Consider the following 14589-nt stretch of genomic DNA (forward strand, 5'->3'; position numbering starts at 1 on the left):
GGGCCCCGGCGCCCGACCGGGACCGCATCCCGAGCCGGGGATCCTGGGCAGCGGAGCCTCGCCCGGCCGGCACCGGCACCGGGACCAAACCCCGCAGCTGCTGTCGGTGCCTCCCCCGCCCATTCCCGGAGCCCCTCAGCCACCCCCGGCACTGCCCCGCACCGGGATCGCGCTCCGCACCCGCTGCCTCCTGCCCGGGTGATTTCCCCATCCCTTCCTGGAACCCCAAAAGATCCGCACCGGGACCGGGACCACCCCCGGCACCCCAATGCCCACCCACCCACCAGCGGAACCCCTCCGCCACCCCGGGGGGCTCCGCGCAGCCCCCGCGCCCTCCTTTGGGGGTACAAAGGACCCACACACGGGATGCGCTCATCCATCCCCAGAGCTCCGGGCGGGACGGATCCCCTCGGGATAACGCAGCGAGGGATTCGCAGCTGGGCTGGGAAAGGGTTTGGGGGTGAAGAAAAAGCGGCATTTTCCCGCTGGCAGAGCCCGGAGGCGGCTTCATTATCAGAGGAAATAACCGCGTCACATCGCAGAGTGCCCCTCCAGAGCTCCCAGCAGGGAGCTGAAACCAGCCCGACGGACTGGAGAAAAATCCAGTGGAAACCTGGGGAAAAACCATTTAAGAAAACGGAGCGAGAGGACAAAAACCCCGCCGGGCAGTTTCCCGTGTTTCTAAAAATACCTCCAGCCCTGTCAGCGTTAATAGGATGGGCATAATTGCTGCCGCGCTTTGCTGGGCTGAGCTTGGCCTAATTGCTCGGCCGGAACGATCTAATCCGGGCTGGCGGAGCCCCGCGGGCAGAGCCGCAGCATCCAGCGGGAAATTCCCCCCGAGGAGGCGATCAGAGGTGTTGATAGCCCGGCTTAAGGGGCCCCGCCACCGGCTGGGGTGGATTTGAGCTCCCGCTGCTGGAAAGGAGTGCGCGGAGCTGGAACAGAAGCGGCTCCCCCAAAAGCAGCCCGGTTTAGGTCAGGCTATTCCAGCTGGAGGATGTGGTAGAAGCCCCGGAGAAGGCTGAAGGCTCATTTTGCAGCCCCTCGAGTCTTCTCCAGACTTGGCCTTGGTTGTGGAGTGTGAGGCGGAGGAGGTTTGGGTGTTTCCAAGTGGGATTTCCCTCCTGTAGGAAGGGGAGACTGGACCTGAGCAGATTCGCTCTGTTCTGATGGTCCCATCCCTCCCTGCCGCTGCTTCCCGGCTCAGGAAACGCTGGATGAGAGCAGATATTCGTCCCTTCCCTCCACCCCGACAGCCACTGCCACCACCCCGGCGTTGGAGGTGACAGAAATAACCACATCCCACCCACAGGAGCCGGAATTTCGGAATTTTCCCCTCCCCGGAGCCCCCCGGGGTTGCGCATTCCAGCACAAAGAGCTCGGATCGCCCCGAGGAGCTCCCAGGAGGGACAAAAATCCGCCCCAGGCACATCCTCCCCACTCTGGAGCTGCCGTGGGGCAGGGCCGGGATGAGGATCGGGGCTGGGAGGGCTGGAAAGAGGGCCGGGAGCTTAGGGGGAGGTGCTGGAAGGGTCACACAGCAGCCACGGGCTCCCTTTCCCAAATATCCCTGAAGCTGAGAGGGAATTTGGCAGCTCCGGGAATTCCTCATGTTGGAATTGTCAACTTTTTGGGGTTCCTCAGTGCTGGAATTGTCAGCTCTGGGGTTCTTCAGCTTTGGGGCTCCTCAGCGCTGGAATTGTCAGTTCTGGGGTTCCCCAAACCTGGAATTGTCAACTCTGGGAATTCCTCAGCCCTGGAATTGTCAGTTCTGGTGTTCCTCAGCTCTGGGGTTCCTCAGCTCTGGGAATTCCTCGGTGCTGAAATTGTCAGCTCTGTAATTCTTCAGCTTTGGGGTTCCTCAGCCCTGGAATTGTCAGTTCTGGGGTTCCCCAAACCTGGAATTTTCAGCTCTGGGAATTCCTCAGTGCTGGAATTGTCAGTTCTGGGGTTCCTCAGCTCTGGGAATTTCTCAGCCCTGGAATTGTCAGCTCTGGAATTCTTCAGCTTTGGGGTTCCTCAGCCCTGGAATTGTCAGTTTTCGGGTTCCTCAGCTCTGGGGTCCCTCAGCACTGGCAATTCCTCAGCTCTGCAGCTCTGAGTGTGAGGAGCTCCTGCCAGCAGCTGCTCCTCCCTGGTGAGATCCTGACTTGCTCCAGGCGCTGCCCCAGGAGCAGATTTCCCACTCCCGGCCGCCTGAACTGGTCAAACTGGAGGCCAGCCCGTGTTCCCCTGGCTTTGGGGTCCGCGGCTGCAGGGCTGGAACTGGGAATGTCCCCCCGAGCGAGGAGCACTGCCCTGTCCCTCCCTCCAGCTCCAGGTGCATCACCACATCCAGGGCAGAGAAAAACCTCTGCTTTTCTCATGGAAACAGACCCTGGGACAGGAGCCACCGTCCTGTGGTGGCAGGAAATGTCCCCTCCCGGAGTGCCACAGCAGAGCTGCGTGTCCCTGTCCCCGAGGGGACACCCAGGGCTGCTGGCACCGTCCCATCTGCAGGAAGGGCTTTGCAGAGCCCTGGATTTGCCCGCAGGAGCTGCGGAGGGCGTTGCGCCCTTGTGGGGTGGAAGGGCACAAATGAAGAGGTGGCCGCTGGCACGGGGACGTTTGTGGCCCAGTTCCCCAAATAAAGGTGGCTGATCCCCCCCTCTGCACCACCAACCCCCGGCTCATCCTCCTGTTGCTTTAAATTGTTTAATATCAAACTCACTAAGAGAGGCAGGGCTGACACCGGCTAAAACCATCCTTAAACACGGATTATTGCCCCCGATTTAGGAACAACACAATTCCCAGAGCGTCCCTCAGCCGCACCAGCAGCAAATCCCTGTGCGCTGCTCCTGGCACCGCACATCGCCCGAAAATCGCCCGAAAATCGCCCGAAAATCGCCCGAAAATCGCCCGAAAATCGCCCGGAGGGGCCGCTCCGGCCGCGGGATCCCGGTGAGATTCCGGTGCCGCTCCGGGCTCGACTCCCGGGAAGCAGCGCGGGGGTTCGGCAGCGGGATCAGGAGAGTTTGGGGAGACTTTGGAGAGGAGGTGGAAGGGAGCTGCTGTTCTCCCGCTGCTTCCCGGGGCTCCCGCAGCCTCCGGGCCGGTTCTCCACCCCCAGCCCGGTCCCCGCGGCCCCCGGGACCCTCAGCGGGCGGTGGCGAAGCCGATGCGGTTGTGGCGGCGGTCGAATTTGGTGTAGTAGTGACCGATGAAGGTGGCGCCCAGGATCCAGAGGGGACCGGCCGGAGGGGGGATGTCCAGCCCGGAGAAAGCCACCACGCACACGTCCTCACCGTACTGGGATTGCTGCGGGAAGGAGATGGAGGTGATGGAGGGGACAGGGGAAAGGTCCCGGTGTCACCGTGCCCCAGCCCCACACCCTGCGCCGTGCTGGGGTTCCTGCGAGGAGACCCCCGGGTGATGGAGGGGACAGGAGGAGGGGCACAGTGACACCGGGACCCAGCCCCACACCCTCTGCCGTGCTGGGGTTCCTGCGAGGAGACCCCCAAGTGATGGAGGGGACAGGAGGAGGGGCACGGTGACACCGGGACTCAGGTCCACACCCTTTGCCGTGCTGGGATTGCTGAGAAAAGGAGACCCCCGGGTGATGGAGGGGACAGGAGGAGGGTCCCGGTGTCACCCTGCCCCCTGCTTGGCCACGGTTCTCCTTCCTCCGGGAGTTGTGGGGTGTCCCAAACGAGGATCATCGGGACCAGCTCCTTCCCCAAAAATCCCAGCCTGTGCCTGGGGGTGACCTCCCTGCGGTCCTCTGGGGTTTGCAGAGCCCCACAGAGGTGCTGAGGGCTGTGGGGAGAGGATCCCACCGTGGGGCAGAGCCCGGAGCAGGAGCAGCTCCAAAAGCAGCCGGAGAAACCCGCGAGGGGCTGCTTTGATCAGGGTGGGATCCCAACTGGTTTGATCAGTTTGGGATCCCAACTGGTTTGATCAGTTTGGGATCCTGACTGGTTTGATCAATTTGGGATCCTGACTGGTTTGATCAGTTTGGGATCCCAAATGGTTTGATCAGTTTGGGATCCCAACTGGTTTGATCAGGGTGGGAGCTCAGGGGAAATGTGGATTTGCCCACCATGGACCTTTGGTGACCACTTCCCACTATTCCAGGGTGAAAATATGGGGAACAGAGGGGAAATGTGGATTTAGTCACTCTTGGTGACCATTTCTCGCTGTCCCAAGGTGAAAATGTGAGGAACAGAGGGGAAATGTGGATTTGGTCACTCTTGGTGACCATTTCCCTCTGTTCCAGCGTGAAAAGCCTTTCCTGATACCCAAATCCCAGCAAAATCCCCCCAAACCACCCAAGGACACAGGGACTGCTCGCCCTGGCTCAGGTGGACACCTCCCCCCTACAGAAGGGTTTAGGGGAGCAAGGAAGGTGGTTTTGGGGTGGTGATTTGGGGGATCCCGGACACTCACCCGCAGCACGTAGGCCGGGCCGCTGAGGCCATAAACCTTCCCTCCCAGGTGGAAGGAGATGTTGGGCAGCTGAGGCACCTGCTCACAGTCCACCACGTACTGCAGGGAGGGGACAGCGCTGGGACAGGGCCGGGCACAGCCAGGGGGACACGGAGAGGGGCTGGCGGTCACTCACCTCCCCTTCGGCCACCTCGGTGGCCCCGATGGCTTTCATGAGCACGGACACGGGGCCGGCGGGGCCGGTGATGTAGGAGGCCCCGGTGTCCACGGCCACCGAGCAGCCCTCCCTGCAGAACAGGGTCTCGGCCCCTACGGACACCCTGGAGCGGGAGGGGTGGCCCTGAGTGTCCCCTGGTGGCACCAGGGTGCTCCCAGGAGTGTCACCTCCATCCCAAATGTCCCCTGGTGACACCCAGGGTGCTCCTAGGGGTGTCACTTCCATCCCAAATGTCCCCTGGTGACACCAGGGTGCTCCCAGGAGTGTCATGTCCATCCCAAATGTCCCCTGGTGACATCCCGTGTGTTCCCAGGGATGTCACCTCCATCCCAAGTCTCCTGTGGTGACACCAAGGGTGCTCCTGGGAGTGTCACCTCCATCCCAAATATCCCCTGGTGACACCCAGGGTGCTCCTAGGGGTGTCACCTCCATCCCAACTGTCCCCTGGTGACACCCAGGGTGCTCCCAGGAGTGTCACCTCCATCCCAACTGTCCCTTGATGACACCAAGGGTGCTCCCAGGAGTGTCGTATCCCACCCAAATGTCCCCTGGTGACACCCAAGGTGCTCCCAGGAGTGACACCTCCATCCCAACTGCCCCTTGATGACACCAAGGATGCTCCTGGGAGTGACACCTCCATCCCAAATGTCCCCTGGTGACACCCAGGGTGCTTCTAGGGGTGTCACCTCCATCCCAACTGTCCCTGGTGACACCAAGGGTGCTCTCAGGAGTGTCACATCCCACCCAAATGTCCCCTGGTGACACCAGGGTGCTCCCAGGAGTGACACCTCCATCCCAAATGTCCCCTGGTGACACCAGGGTGCTCCCAGGAGTGACACCTCCATCCCAAATGTCCCCTGGTGACACCCAGGGTGCTCCCAGGAGTGTCACGTCCATCCCAAATGTCCCCTGGTGACACCCAGGGTGCTCCTAGGGGTGTCACCTCCATCCCAAGTATCCCCTGGTGACACCAGGACTGTCACATCCATCCCCAGCCAGGCTCCTGCTGCTCCCAGCTTTTCCAGCATGGGCTCTAAGCTCCAGCATTTGCAGGGCTGATTTTTTGGGCTTTTTTTTTTTTTTTGGTTAAACAAAGCCGGATTGTTTCAGCTCCTCCCGCGGGACTGACGGGGGTTAAACTCTTCCAACTGCAGCTCCCGAGTGGAAAATCAGCCCACAAGTGGAATATCAGCCCACAAGTGGAATATCAGCCCACAAGTGGAATATCAGCCCACGGTGCCACCCCCTCTGCATTCCCAGCTGCTCCTGCCTCCTTCTGAGCCTGGAGGAGCTGGAGGAGCTCACCCTGATCTTCTCCAGATGGGGGAAAACATCCTTGAAATCCCCAAAATCCCTGAAATCCCCCAAAATCCCGGAAATCCCACCCTGACAGAGCCCCCTCTCACCCCTTCATGCGGATCTGCCAGAAGCCGCTCCTGCTGACGTTCAGGTAGTGGAAGTCGCCGGTGTAATGGGCCGGGTCGCTGCCTCCCAGGATGATCTCCCCGCCGGGTTTTAGGGGAGCGTTCCTGTGCCAAACACAGCGGGAGAGATTCCTCTTTTCCCAAAAAATCCCCGTCCAAGAGGAGTGATTCCCCTTTCCCCAAAATTCCCTCTCCAAGAGGAGTGATTCCCCTTTCCCCAAAAAATCCCAGTTCAACAGGAGTGATTCCCCGTTCCCAAAAAAATCCCGACCTTGGAGGGATCAGTTCCCCTTTCCCCAGAAATCCCAGCCCAGCAGGAGTGATTCCCCTTTCCCCAGAAATCCCATCCTGAAGGGAGTAATTCCCCTTTCCCCAAAAAATCCCAACCTTGGAGGGATTGATTCCCCTTTCCCCAAAATTCCCATCCCTGGAGGGATCAATTCCCATTTCCCCCAATATCCCAACCTTGGAGGGATCAATTCCCCATTCCCCAAAAATCCCATCCCTGGAGGGATCAATTCCCCATTCCCCAAAATTTCCATCCCTGGAGGTATCAATTCCCCATTCCCCAAAATTCCCAGCCTGGGAGGGATCAATTCCCCATTCCCCAAAAATCCCATCCCTGGAGAGATCAATTCCCCATTCCCCAAAATTCCCATCCCTGGAGGGATCAATTCCCCATTCCCCAAAATTCCCAGCCTGGAGGGAGCGGCCACAGCCACGAGGCTCTGCTGGCCCTGCCAGCAGCTGGGGACAGCGAGGTGACACACGCCCCAGGTGGGTGTGGTGGCCCCTTAGGATGGGGCAGAACCCGAGCAGGACATCCTGGGGCTGGCAGAGGGACCGGGGGACACCGGGGGACACCGGGGGACACCGGGGGACACCAGGGGACACCGGGGGACACGGGGTGGCCTCGAGGGCACTCGTGCTTCTGGGTCTTCTTACTTGGAAGCGCTGCAAAGAGAAGGATGCTCCGTGAGGTGCCAGGGTGTCCCCAGGGAGCCCAGGGGACACAGGTGACACACAGAGGAGGCACCGTGCTGCCCCTAAATCCGACAGTGCCGAGAGGGATTTTGGGGTGTATTTGGGGTCTCTGTCACTGCACAGTTTTTGGAGCTGGGCTGGGAGCAGAATTCCTGCTCCTCCTCCCGCTGCTCCAGGGGGTTTGGGGTGCTGAGGGGAGCTCGGAGGATTGGGGGAAGGAACGGAAGGAGGTTTGGCTGCCAGTGCAGGGTTTTTGGAGGGGTTGATTTGTTTAAAATTTTGCCTGTGGAAGCGCCAAAGCCCCGCCAGGCTGGGATTGCTGCAGCCCCTCTCACCCAGTGGTGGCTGTGCAGGGACAGTGACAAAGGAGCCAGGAGCTGCCGCTCCCTGCTCCGGGTCAGCGCCCACCCCCTCTGCCTCTTGTGCTGCCTCATTCCACCCCAGCTCCTCCAGGATCCTCCATTCCTTCCCCTCCATCTTCCCCAGGATCCTCCATTCCTTCCTTCCCCATCTTCTCCAGGATCCTCCATTCCTTCCCTTCCATCTTTTCCAGGATCCCCCATTCCTTCCTTCCCCAGCTCCTCCAAGATCCTCCATTCCTTCCCATCTCAGCTCCTCCAGGATCCTCCATTCCTTCCCCTCCATCTTCTCCAGGATCCTCCATTCCTTCCTTCCCCATCTTCTCCAGGATCCTCCATTCCTTCCCCTCCACCTTCTCCAGGATCCTCCATTCCTTCCCCTCCACCTTCTCCAGGATCCTCCATTCCTTCCCTCCCCATCTTTTCCAGGATCCTCCATTCCTTCCTTCCCCAGCTCCTCCAGGATCCCCCATTCCTTCCTTCCTCCCACCCCATCTCCCCATCCCCATCTCTCCACCCCACAACCCCATTCCCACTGTACCTGTGACCCCCAAAACTCGATCCCTACCCCAGGTGTCCCTGACCCCCCCAGATGTCCCTGTCCCCCTCAGGTGTCCCTGTCCCAGATGTCCCTGTCCCAGATGTCCCTGTCCCAAATGTCCCTGTCCCCCTCAGGTGTCCCTGTCCCAGATGTCCCTGTCCCCCTCAGGTGTCCCTGTCTCAAATGTCCCCATCCCCTCCAGGTGTCCCTGTCCCAGATGTCCCTGTCCCCCTCAGGTGTCCCTGTCCCAGATGTCCCCATCCCCTCCTGGTGTCCCTGTCCCCCAAGGTCTCCCTGATCCCCTCAGATGTCCCTGATCCCCCCAGATGTCCCTGTCCCCCTCAGGTTTCCCTGTCCCAAATGTCCCTGTCCCCCTCAGGTCTCCTTTTCCCAGATGTCCCTGTCTCCCTCAGGTCTCCCTTTCCCAGATGTCCCTGTCCCCCTCAGGTGTCCCTGTCCCCCATCAGGTTTCCCTGTCCCAGATGTCCCCATCCCCTCCAGGTGTCTCTGTCCCAAATGTCCCTGTCCCCCTCAGGTCTCCTTTTCCCAGATGTCCCTGTCCCCCACAGGTGTCCCTGTCCCAAATGTCCCTGTCCCCCTCAGGTGTCCTGGTCCCAAATGTCCCCATCCCCTCCAGGTGTCCCTGTCCCCCAAGATCTCCCTGTTCCCCCCAGATGTCCCTGTCTCAGATGTCCCCATCCCCTCCAGGTGTCCCTGTCCCAAATGTCCCTGTTCCCCCCAGGTGTCCCTGTCCCAGATGTCCTTGTCCCCTCCAGGTCTCCCTGTCCCCCAAGGTATCCCTGTCCCCTCCAGATGTCCCCATCCCCTCCAGGTGTCCCTGTCCCAGGTGTCCCTATCCCAGATGTCCCCATCCCCTCCAGGTCTCCCTGTTCCCCCCAGATGTCCCTGTCCCAGATGTCCCTGTCCCCCTCAGGTGTCCCTGTCCCAAATGTCCCCATCCCCTCCAGGTGTCCCTGTCCCAGGTGTCCCTGTCTCCCAGATGTCCCTGTTCCAAATGTCCCTGTCCCCCCAGATGTCCCCATCCCCTCCAGGTGTCCCTGTCCCCCACGGTCTCCCTGTTCCCCCCAGATGTCCCCATCCCCCTGAGGTGTCCCCATCCCCCAGCTGTCCCCGCACCCCACCGGCTGTAGTAGACGGAGAACGCGTCCTCCTGCAGGATCTGCTGGGCCAGGATGCGGTCGAAGACGGGCGTGATGCCATCGATGGCCTGGCTGGGGTAGCCCATGCCCAGCACGCCGTCGAACCTGGCGAAGATGAAGGGGAAGGCGGGCAGCGCCGTGGCCTCGGCGAACACCTGGATGATCGGGATGTCCGACACCTGCGGGAGGGAATTGTGGGGTGATGGCACAGCTGGAACCCCAAAAAAACACCCCACGCGTCTCCGGGCTGAGGGAGAGGATCTGTGGGTTTTGGGGTTTTTGTGGGGTTAAAGTGTGTGGATTTTAAGGATTTTGTGGGTTTCCAGGCATGTGGATTTTGGGGATTTTATGGTTTCCAGGCATGTGGATTTTGGGAATTTCAGATGTGTGGATTTTAGGGATTTTATGGGTTCCAGGCGTGTGGATTTTGGGGATTTTAAGTGTGTTAATTTTGGGGATTTTATGGGTTCCAGGAGTGTGGATTTTGGGGATTTCAAGTGTGTCAATTTTGGGGATTTTATGGGTTCCAGGCGTGTGGATTTTGGGGATTTCAAGTGTGTCAATTTTGGGGATTTTATGGGTTCCAGTGTGTGGAATTTGGGAGTTCTATGAGTTCCAGGATGTGGAATTTGGGGGTTCTATGGGTTCCAGGATCTGGATTTTAGGGCATTCTGTGGGTTCCAGTGTGTGGAATTTGGGGGTTCTGCGGGTTCCAATGTGTGGAATTCGGGGATTCTGTGGGTTCCAGGTGTGTGAGTTTTGGGGGTTCTGTGGATTCCAGGTGTGTGGGAATTTGGGGGTTCTATGGGTTCCAGTGTGTGAGTTTTGGGGGTTCTGTGGGTTCCAGGTGTGCGGAAATTGGGGGTTCTATGGGTTCCAGTGTGTGGAATTTGGGGGTTCTGTGGGTTCCAGTGTGTGGAATTTGGGGGTTCTATGGGTTCCAGGGTGTGGAATTTGGGGTTCTGTGGATTCCAGTGTATTGATGTTGGGGATTTCAGGTGTGTGGAATTCAGGGATTCTGCGGGTTTTAGGTGTGTGGAATTTGGGGGATCTGTGGGTTCCAGTGTGTGGATTTTGGGGGTTCTGTGGGTCCCAGGTGTGTGAGTTTTGGGGGTTCTGTGGGTTTGCAGGGCTCACCATGACGACGTCCTGGCTGAGGACGCCTTTGACGCTGCCGGTGCCGTAGCGGATGGCGAAGCCGGTGCCGTTGGCGATGTACGTGCGCGACTTGGAGGAGTCGTAGCGGCTGTGGGACACTGGGGACACGGAAAAGGGACATCCCAGAGGGGCACAGAGCATCTCTGCTCCCCCCCAAACCCCCTGGGGCTTGTGCCAGGGCTTGAAGGGGCTGTACCAGGGTTTTGGGGGCTCTACCAAGGGTTGAAGGAAATTTTTGGGGGGCTCCACCAGGGTCTGGGGGTTGTGCCAGGGTTCTTTGGGGGGTTTGGGGCTGTACCAGTTTTTTGGGTTTTTTTGGGGTCTCTACCAGGGTCTGGGGGCTGTGCCAGGGTTCTTTGGGGGTTTGGGGCTGTACCAGGGTTTTTTGGGGTTTTGGGGCTGTACTAGGATTTTTGAGGCTGTACCAGGTTTCTTTGGGATTTTTGGGGCTGCACTAGGGTTTTTGGGGCTGTACCAAGGTTTTGGGGTCTCTACCAGGGTCTGGGGGGCTGTGCCAGGGTTCTTTGGGGGTTTTGGGGTCTGTACTAGGATTTTTGAGGCTGTACCAGGTTTCTTCAGGATTTTTGGGGCTGCACTAGGGTTTTTGGGGCTGTACCAAGGTTTTGGGGTCTCTACCAGGGTCTGGGGGGCTGTGCCAGGGTTCTTTGGGGGTTTTGGGGTCTGTACTAAGATTTTTGAGGCTGTACCAGGTTTCTTCAGGATTTTTGGGGCTGCACTAGGGTTTTGGGGGCTGTACCAAGGTTTTGGGGGCTCTACCAGGGTCTGGGGGGCTGTACCAGGGTTCTTTGGGGTTTTTGGGGCTGTACCGGGTTTTTTTTTGTTTTGGGGGCTGGACTAAGGTTTTTGGGGGCTCTACCAGGGTCGGGGGGGCTGTGCCAGGGTTCTTTGGGGGTTTTGGGGCTGTACCAGGTTTCTTTGGGATTTTTGGGGCTATACCAAGGTTTTGGGGGCTCTACCAGGGTCTGGGGGTTGTGCCAGGGTTCTTTGGGGGTTTTGGGGCTGTACCAGGGTTTTTTTGGGTTTTGGGGCTGTACTAGGATTTTTGAGGCTGTACCAGGTTTCTTCGGGATTTTTGGGGCTGCACTAGGGTTTTTGGGGCTGTACCAAGGTTTTGGGGGCTCTACCAGGGTCTGGGGGGCTGTGCCAGGGTTCTTTGGGGTTTTTGGAGCTGTACCAGGGTTCTTTGGGGGTTTTGGGGCTGTAGTGGGGTTTTTTTGGGTTTTGGGGGCTGGACTAGGGTTTTTGGGGCTGTACCAGGGTTCTTTGGAGTTTTTGAGGCTGTACCAGGGGTACCAACAGAGAGACACCCCCATACAAATCCTGCCAGAAAAGAGCCCCCCGCCAGCCCCTTCTGAGCAGCCCTGGGGGTCGCTGAGATTTTTGGGGTGGGGTCACCCCCATTACTCACCACAGGCGCTGTAGAGGGGGGAGCACTTGTAGGATGGCACCCACAGGTTGGCCGAGCCCGTGTCAAAAACCACCTTGAAGGTCTGCGCGGGGGTCCCGATGCTGATCTCGCCGAAATATTGGGTCTGGGGGGGACGGGGAGCACCCCGGGCTCACAGCCAGCCCAGCCGGGGGACACGGCGGTGACAGAGGTGACAAGGGTCGCACTCACGTCCAGGTAGTTGGTGAGGAGCGTGGGCGCTGTCCCGTTGCGGGGACCGTCCCCTTGTCCACGCGTGGCCCGGCGCAGCTCCGGGAACACCTCCCGCACCTTCACCCCCATCTCCCGCAGCGTCTGGCGGATGGAGGGCATCCTCCGCAGGGCGATCCTGGGGGGGCACGGCAGAGCTGGGGGGCACCAGGGGATCCCCCACCCAGTCCCCTCGCAGCTTCCAGCGGCATTCCCGGCCTCGGGAAGTCCAAACCGGTGGCTCTAGATGGCAGCAGCTCCTCGCCGCTCCCCCCCAGGTGGGTTGGGGGCACACACGGACCCCGAGGCTGCCCCCAAATTCGGTTATTTGGGATTCGGGGTGCGGCCAAATGGTTTAAATTAGGAAAGATCCCCCCGAGTTCGTGTTGTGCCACCGTGAGCAGGCGGTGCTGGAGGAAGAGAAGCGAGGAAGAGGAGGAGGAGGAGGAAGGGGGTGAAGCAGCAAAGCCCCTCACCCTCCCCGGGAATAAAAGATGGGGACGGCCCCGTGAGGGTGACCCGAGCTCCGCTACCTCTGCAGGGCCTGGGCTGGCCAGGGGACAAAAGTGGCGCCGCAGGTGAGGGCCAGGAGCAGCAGGCACGGCTGCAGCCGCCTGCCGGGTGCCACCGCCATCGTGTCCCCGCTGTCCCCTCCCTGCCCGCGCCTCCGTCCCGTCCCTGCCCGCAGGGGAGGAAGCTTTTATAGCCCGGGAGCCTCCATCCCTGCGGGATCCTCCTCCCCTGGCAGGGGCAGGGCTGGGAATGGCATGGGTGGCACTGGGCAGGGTGGGAATGGCATGGGTGGCACTGGGCAGACTGGGAATGGCATGGAGAGCACCAGGAATGGCATGGATGGTGGCGGGCAGGCTGGGAATGGCATGGATGGAACTGGGCAGACTGGGAATGGCATGGATGGCACTAGGAATGGCATGGGTGGCACTGGGCAGGGTGAGAATGTCATGGATATGCCCATCAGATTTGGAATGGCATGGATCAAACTGGGCAGACTGGGAATGGCATGGAGAACACTGGGAATGGCATGGATGTCACTGGGCAGGGTGAGAATGTCATGGATAATGCCCATCAGATTTGGAATGGTATGGATCAAACTGGGCAGGCTGGGAATGGCATGGAGAGCACCAGGAATAGCATGGGTGGCACTGGGAAGGTTGGGAATGCCATGGATCAAACTGGGCAGGTTGGGAATGGCATGGATAGAACTGGGTAGGATGGGAATAGCATGGAGAACACTGGGAATGACATGGGTGGAGCTGGGAAGGTTGGGAATGGCATGGAGAACACTGGGAATGGCATGGATGGCACTGGGAACGCTGGGAATGGCATGGAGAACACCAGCAGGCTGGAAATGCCATGGATGATAGCATGGATGGAACTGGGAAGGTTGGGAATGGCATGGATGGCACTGGGAAGGCTGGGAATGGCATGGGTGGCACTGGGAATAGCATGGATGGCACTGGGAAGGTTGGGAATGCCATGGATCAAACTGGGCAGGTTGGGAATGGCATGGGTGGCACTGGGAAGGCTGGGAATGGCATGGGTGGCACTGGGAAGGCTGGGAATGGCATGGGTGGAACTGGGAAGGTGTCTGGGACAGTCCCCATGGAGGGTGGCAGGGTGAGGATGCCCCCTGTGCCCGGTAGGAACGTGCCATGGGGAGCTGTGGATATCTGGGAGACGGATCCCTCATTCCTTGGGGTTAATCACTCCAGGGTTACCCCACTCTCCAGCGCGGTGTGTGGAGGGCACAAACCCCTGCTGGTGCCACCTGGGAGAGCTGCCGGGGGTGCTGGGAACGGCCAAACTCATCCCAGCTGCTCCATCCGGGCTCAGATCCGGGTGTTTGGGATGGGAGATGCTGCTCAGAACCTTCCAGAGCTTCCAGCTGCACCCCTGGCCCCCCTCCAGGCCGCTGTGCCCTCCCTGGCAGTGCCCAGCCCGGGGTGGGGGTGCTGCAGCAGCCCCGCGGCTCCCAGGGTCTCCTGGCCTCGGGAATCTCGGTGGGAAATGACTCCAAAGCAATAAAAATAAAATAAAAATGTTCTTGGATGAACCGCGAGGGCACAATCCCCCTCACCCCCACCCCCAGGCTCACAATCACCCTCTCATTTATGGGATTTGTTGGACGAACCCCGAGGGCACAACACCACCCCCAGCCTCACAATCACGCTCTCATTTATGGGATTTGTTGTTGGATGAACGCCGAGGTCACAATCCCCCCAAACCCCATCCCCAGCCCCACAATCACCCTCCCGTTTATGGGATTTGTTTTTGGATGAACCCCAAGGACACCATCTCCCCCAGCCCCACAGTCACTCTCCCCTTTATGGGATTTTTTTGGATGAACCCCGAGGGCACAATCTCCCCCAAACCCCACCCCCAGCCCCACAATCGCCCTCCTCTTTATGGAATTTCTTCTTGGATGAACCCCGAGGGCACAATCCCCCCCAGCCCAGCCCCACAATCGCCCTCCTCTTTATGGGATTTGTTTTTGGGTGAACCCCGAGGGCACCATCTCCCCCAGCCCAGCCCCACAATCACCCTTTCATTTATGTGATTTGTTTTTGAACGAACCCTGATGACAATCCCCATCCCCACAGTCACCCTCCTCTTTATGGGATTTGTTTTTGGATGAACCTCAAG

The 14589-nt window shown here is 59.6% G+C and overlaps 1 protein-coding gene across 1 annotated transcript; it reads right to left on the reverse strand.

The window, feature by feature from the left end:
• Positions 1 to 2699: 2699 nt before the first annotated feature.
• Positions 2700 to 12562, reverse strand: REN (renin). Its single transcript, XM_041721202.2, has 10 exons — positions 12462 to 12562; positions 11911 to 12067; positions 11701 to 11824; positions 10251 to 10369; positions 9096 to 9292; positions 7015 to 7023; positions 6052 to 6174; positions 4604 to 4748; positions 4429 to 4527; positions 2700 to 3300 (listed from the first exon to the last, which is right to left on the reverse strand). Exons 1-10 carry the CDS (start codon positions 12560 to 12562, stop codon positions 3139 to 3141), a joined length of 1236 nt encoding a protein of 411 aa, XP_041577136.2. The 3' UTR covers positions 2700 to 3138.
• Positions 12563 to 14589: the final 2027 nt, after the last annotated feature.

Source organism: Taeniopygia guttata, chromosome 26 (assembly GCF_048771995.1).
Source record: "Taeniopygia guttata chromosome 26, bTaeGut7.mat, whole genome shotgun sequence".
In the NCBI taxonomy this organism is placed as follows: Eukaryota; Metazoa; Chordata; class Aves; order Passeriformes; family Estrildidae; genus Taeniopygia; species Taeniopygia guttata.

What these genes read in the sequence shown, in the direction of transcription:
- REN (XM_041721202.2), bottom strand. Translation starts at nt 12,562, where the DNA reads ATGGCGGTGGCACCCGGCAGGCGGCTGCAGCCGTGCCTGCTGCTCCTG. An exon ending in CCAGCCCAGGCCCTGCAGAG is followed by an intron (nt 12,068 to 12,461) that starts GTAGCGGAGCTC and finishes GTGCCCCCCCAG; the next exon opens with GATCGCCCTGCGGAGGATGC. An exon ending in TGGCAGATCCGCATGAAGGG is followed by an intron (nt 4,749 to 6,051) that starts GTGAGAGGGGGC and finishes CTCCCGCTCCAG; the next exon opens with GGTGTCCGTAGGGGCCGAGA.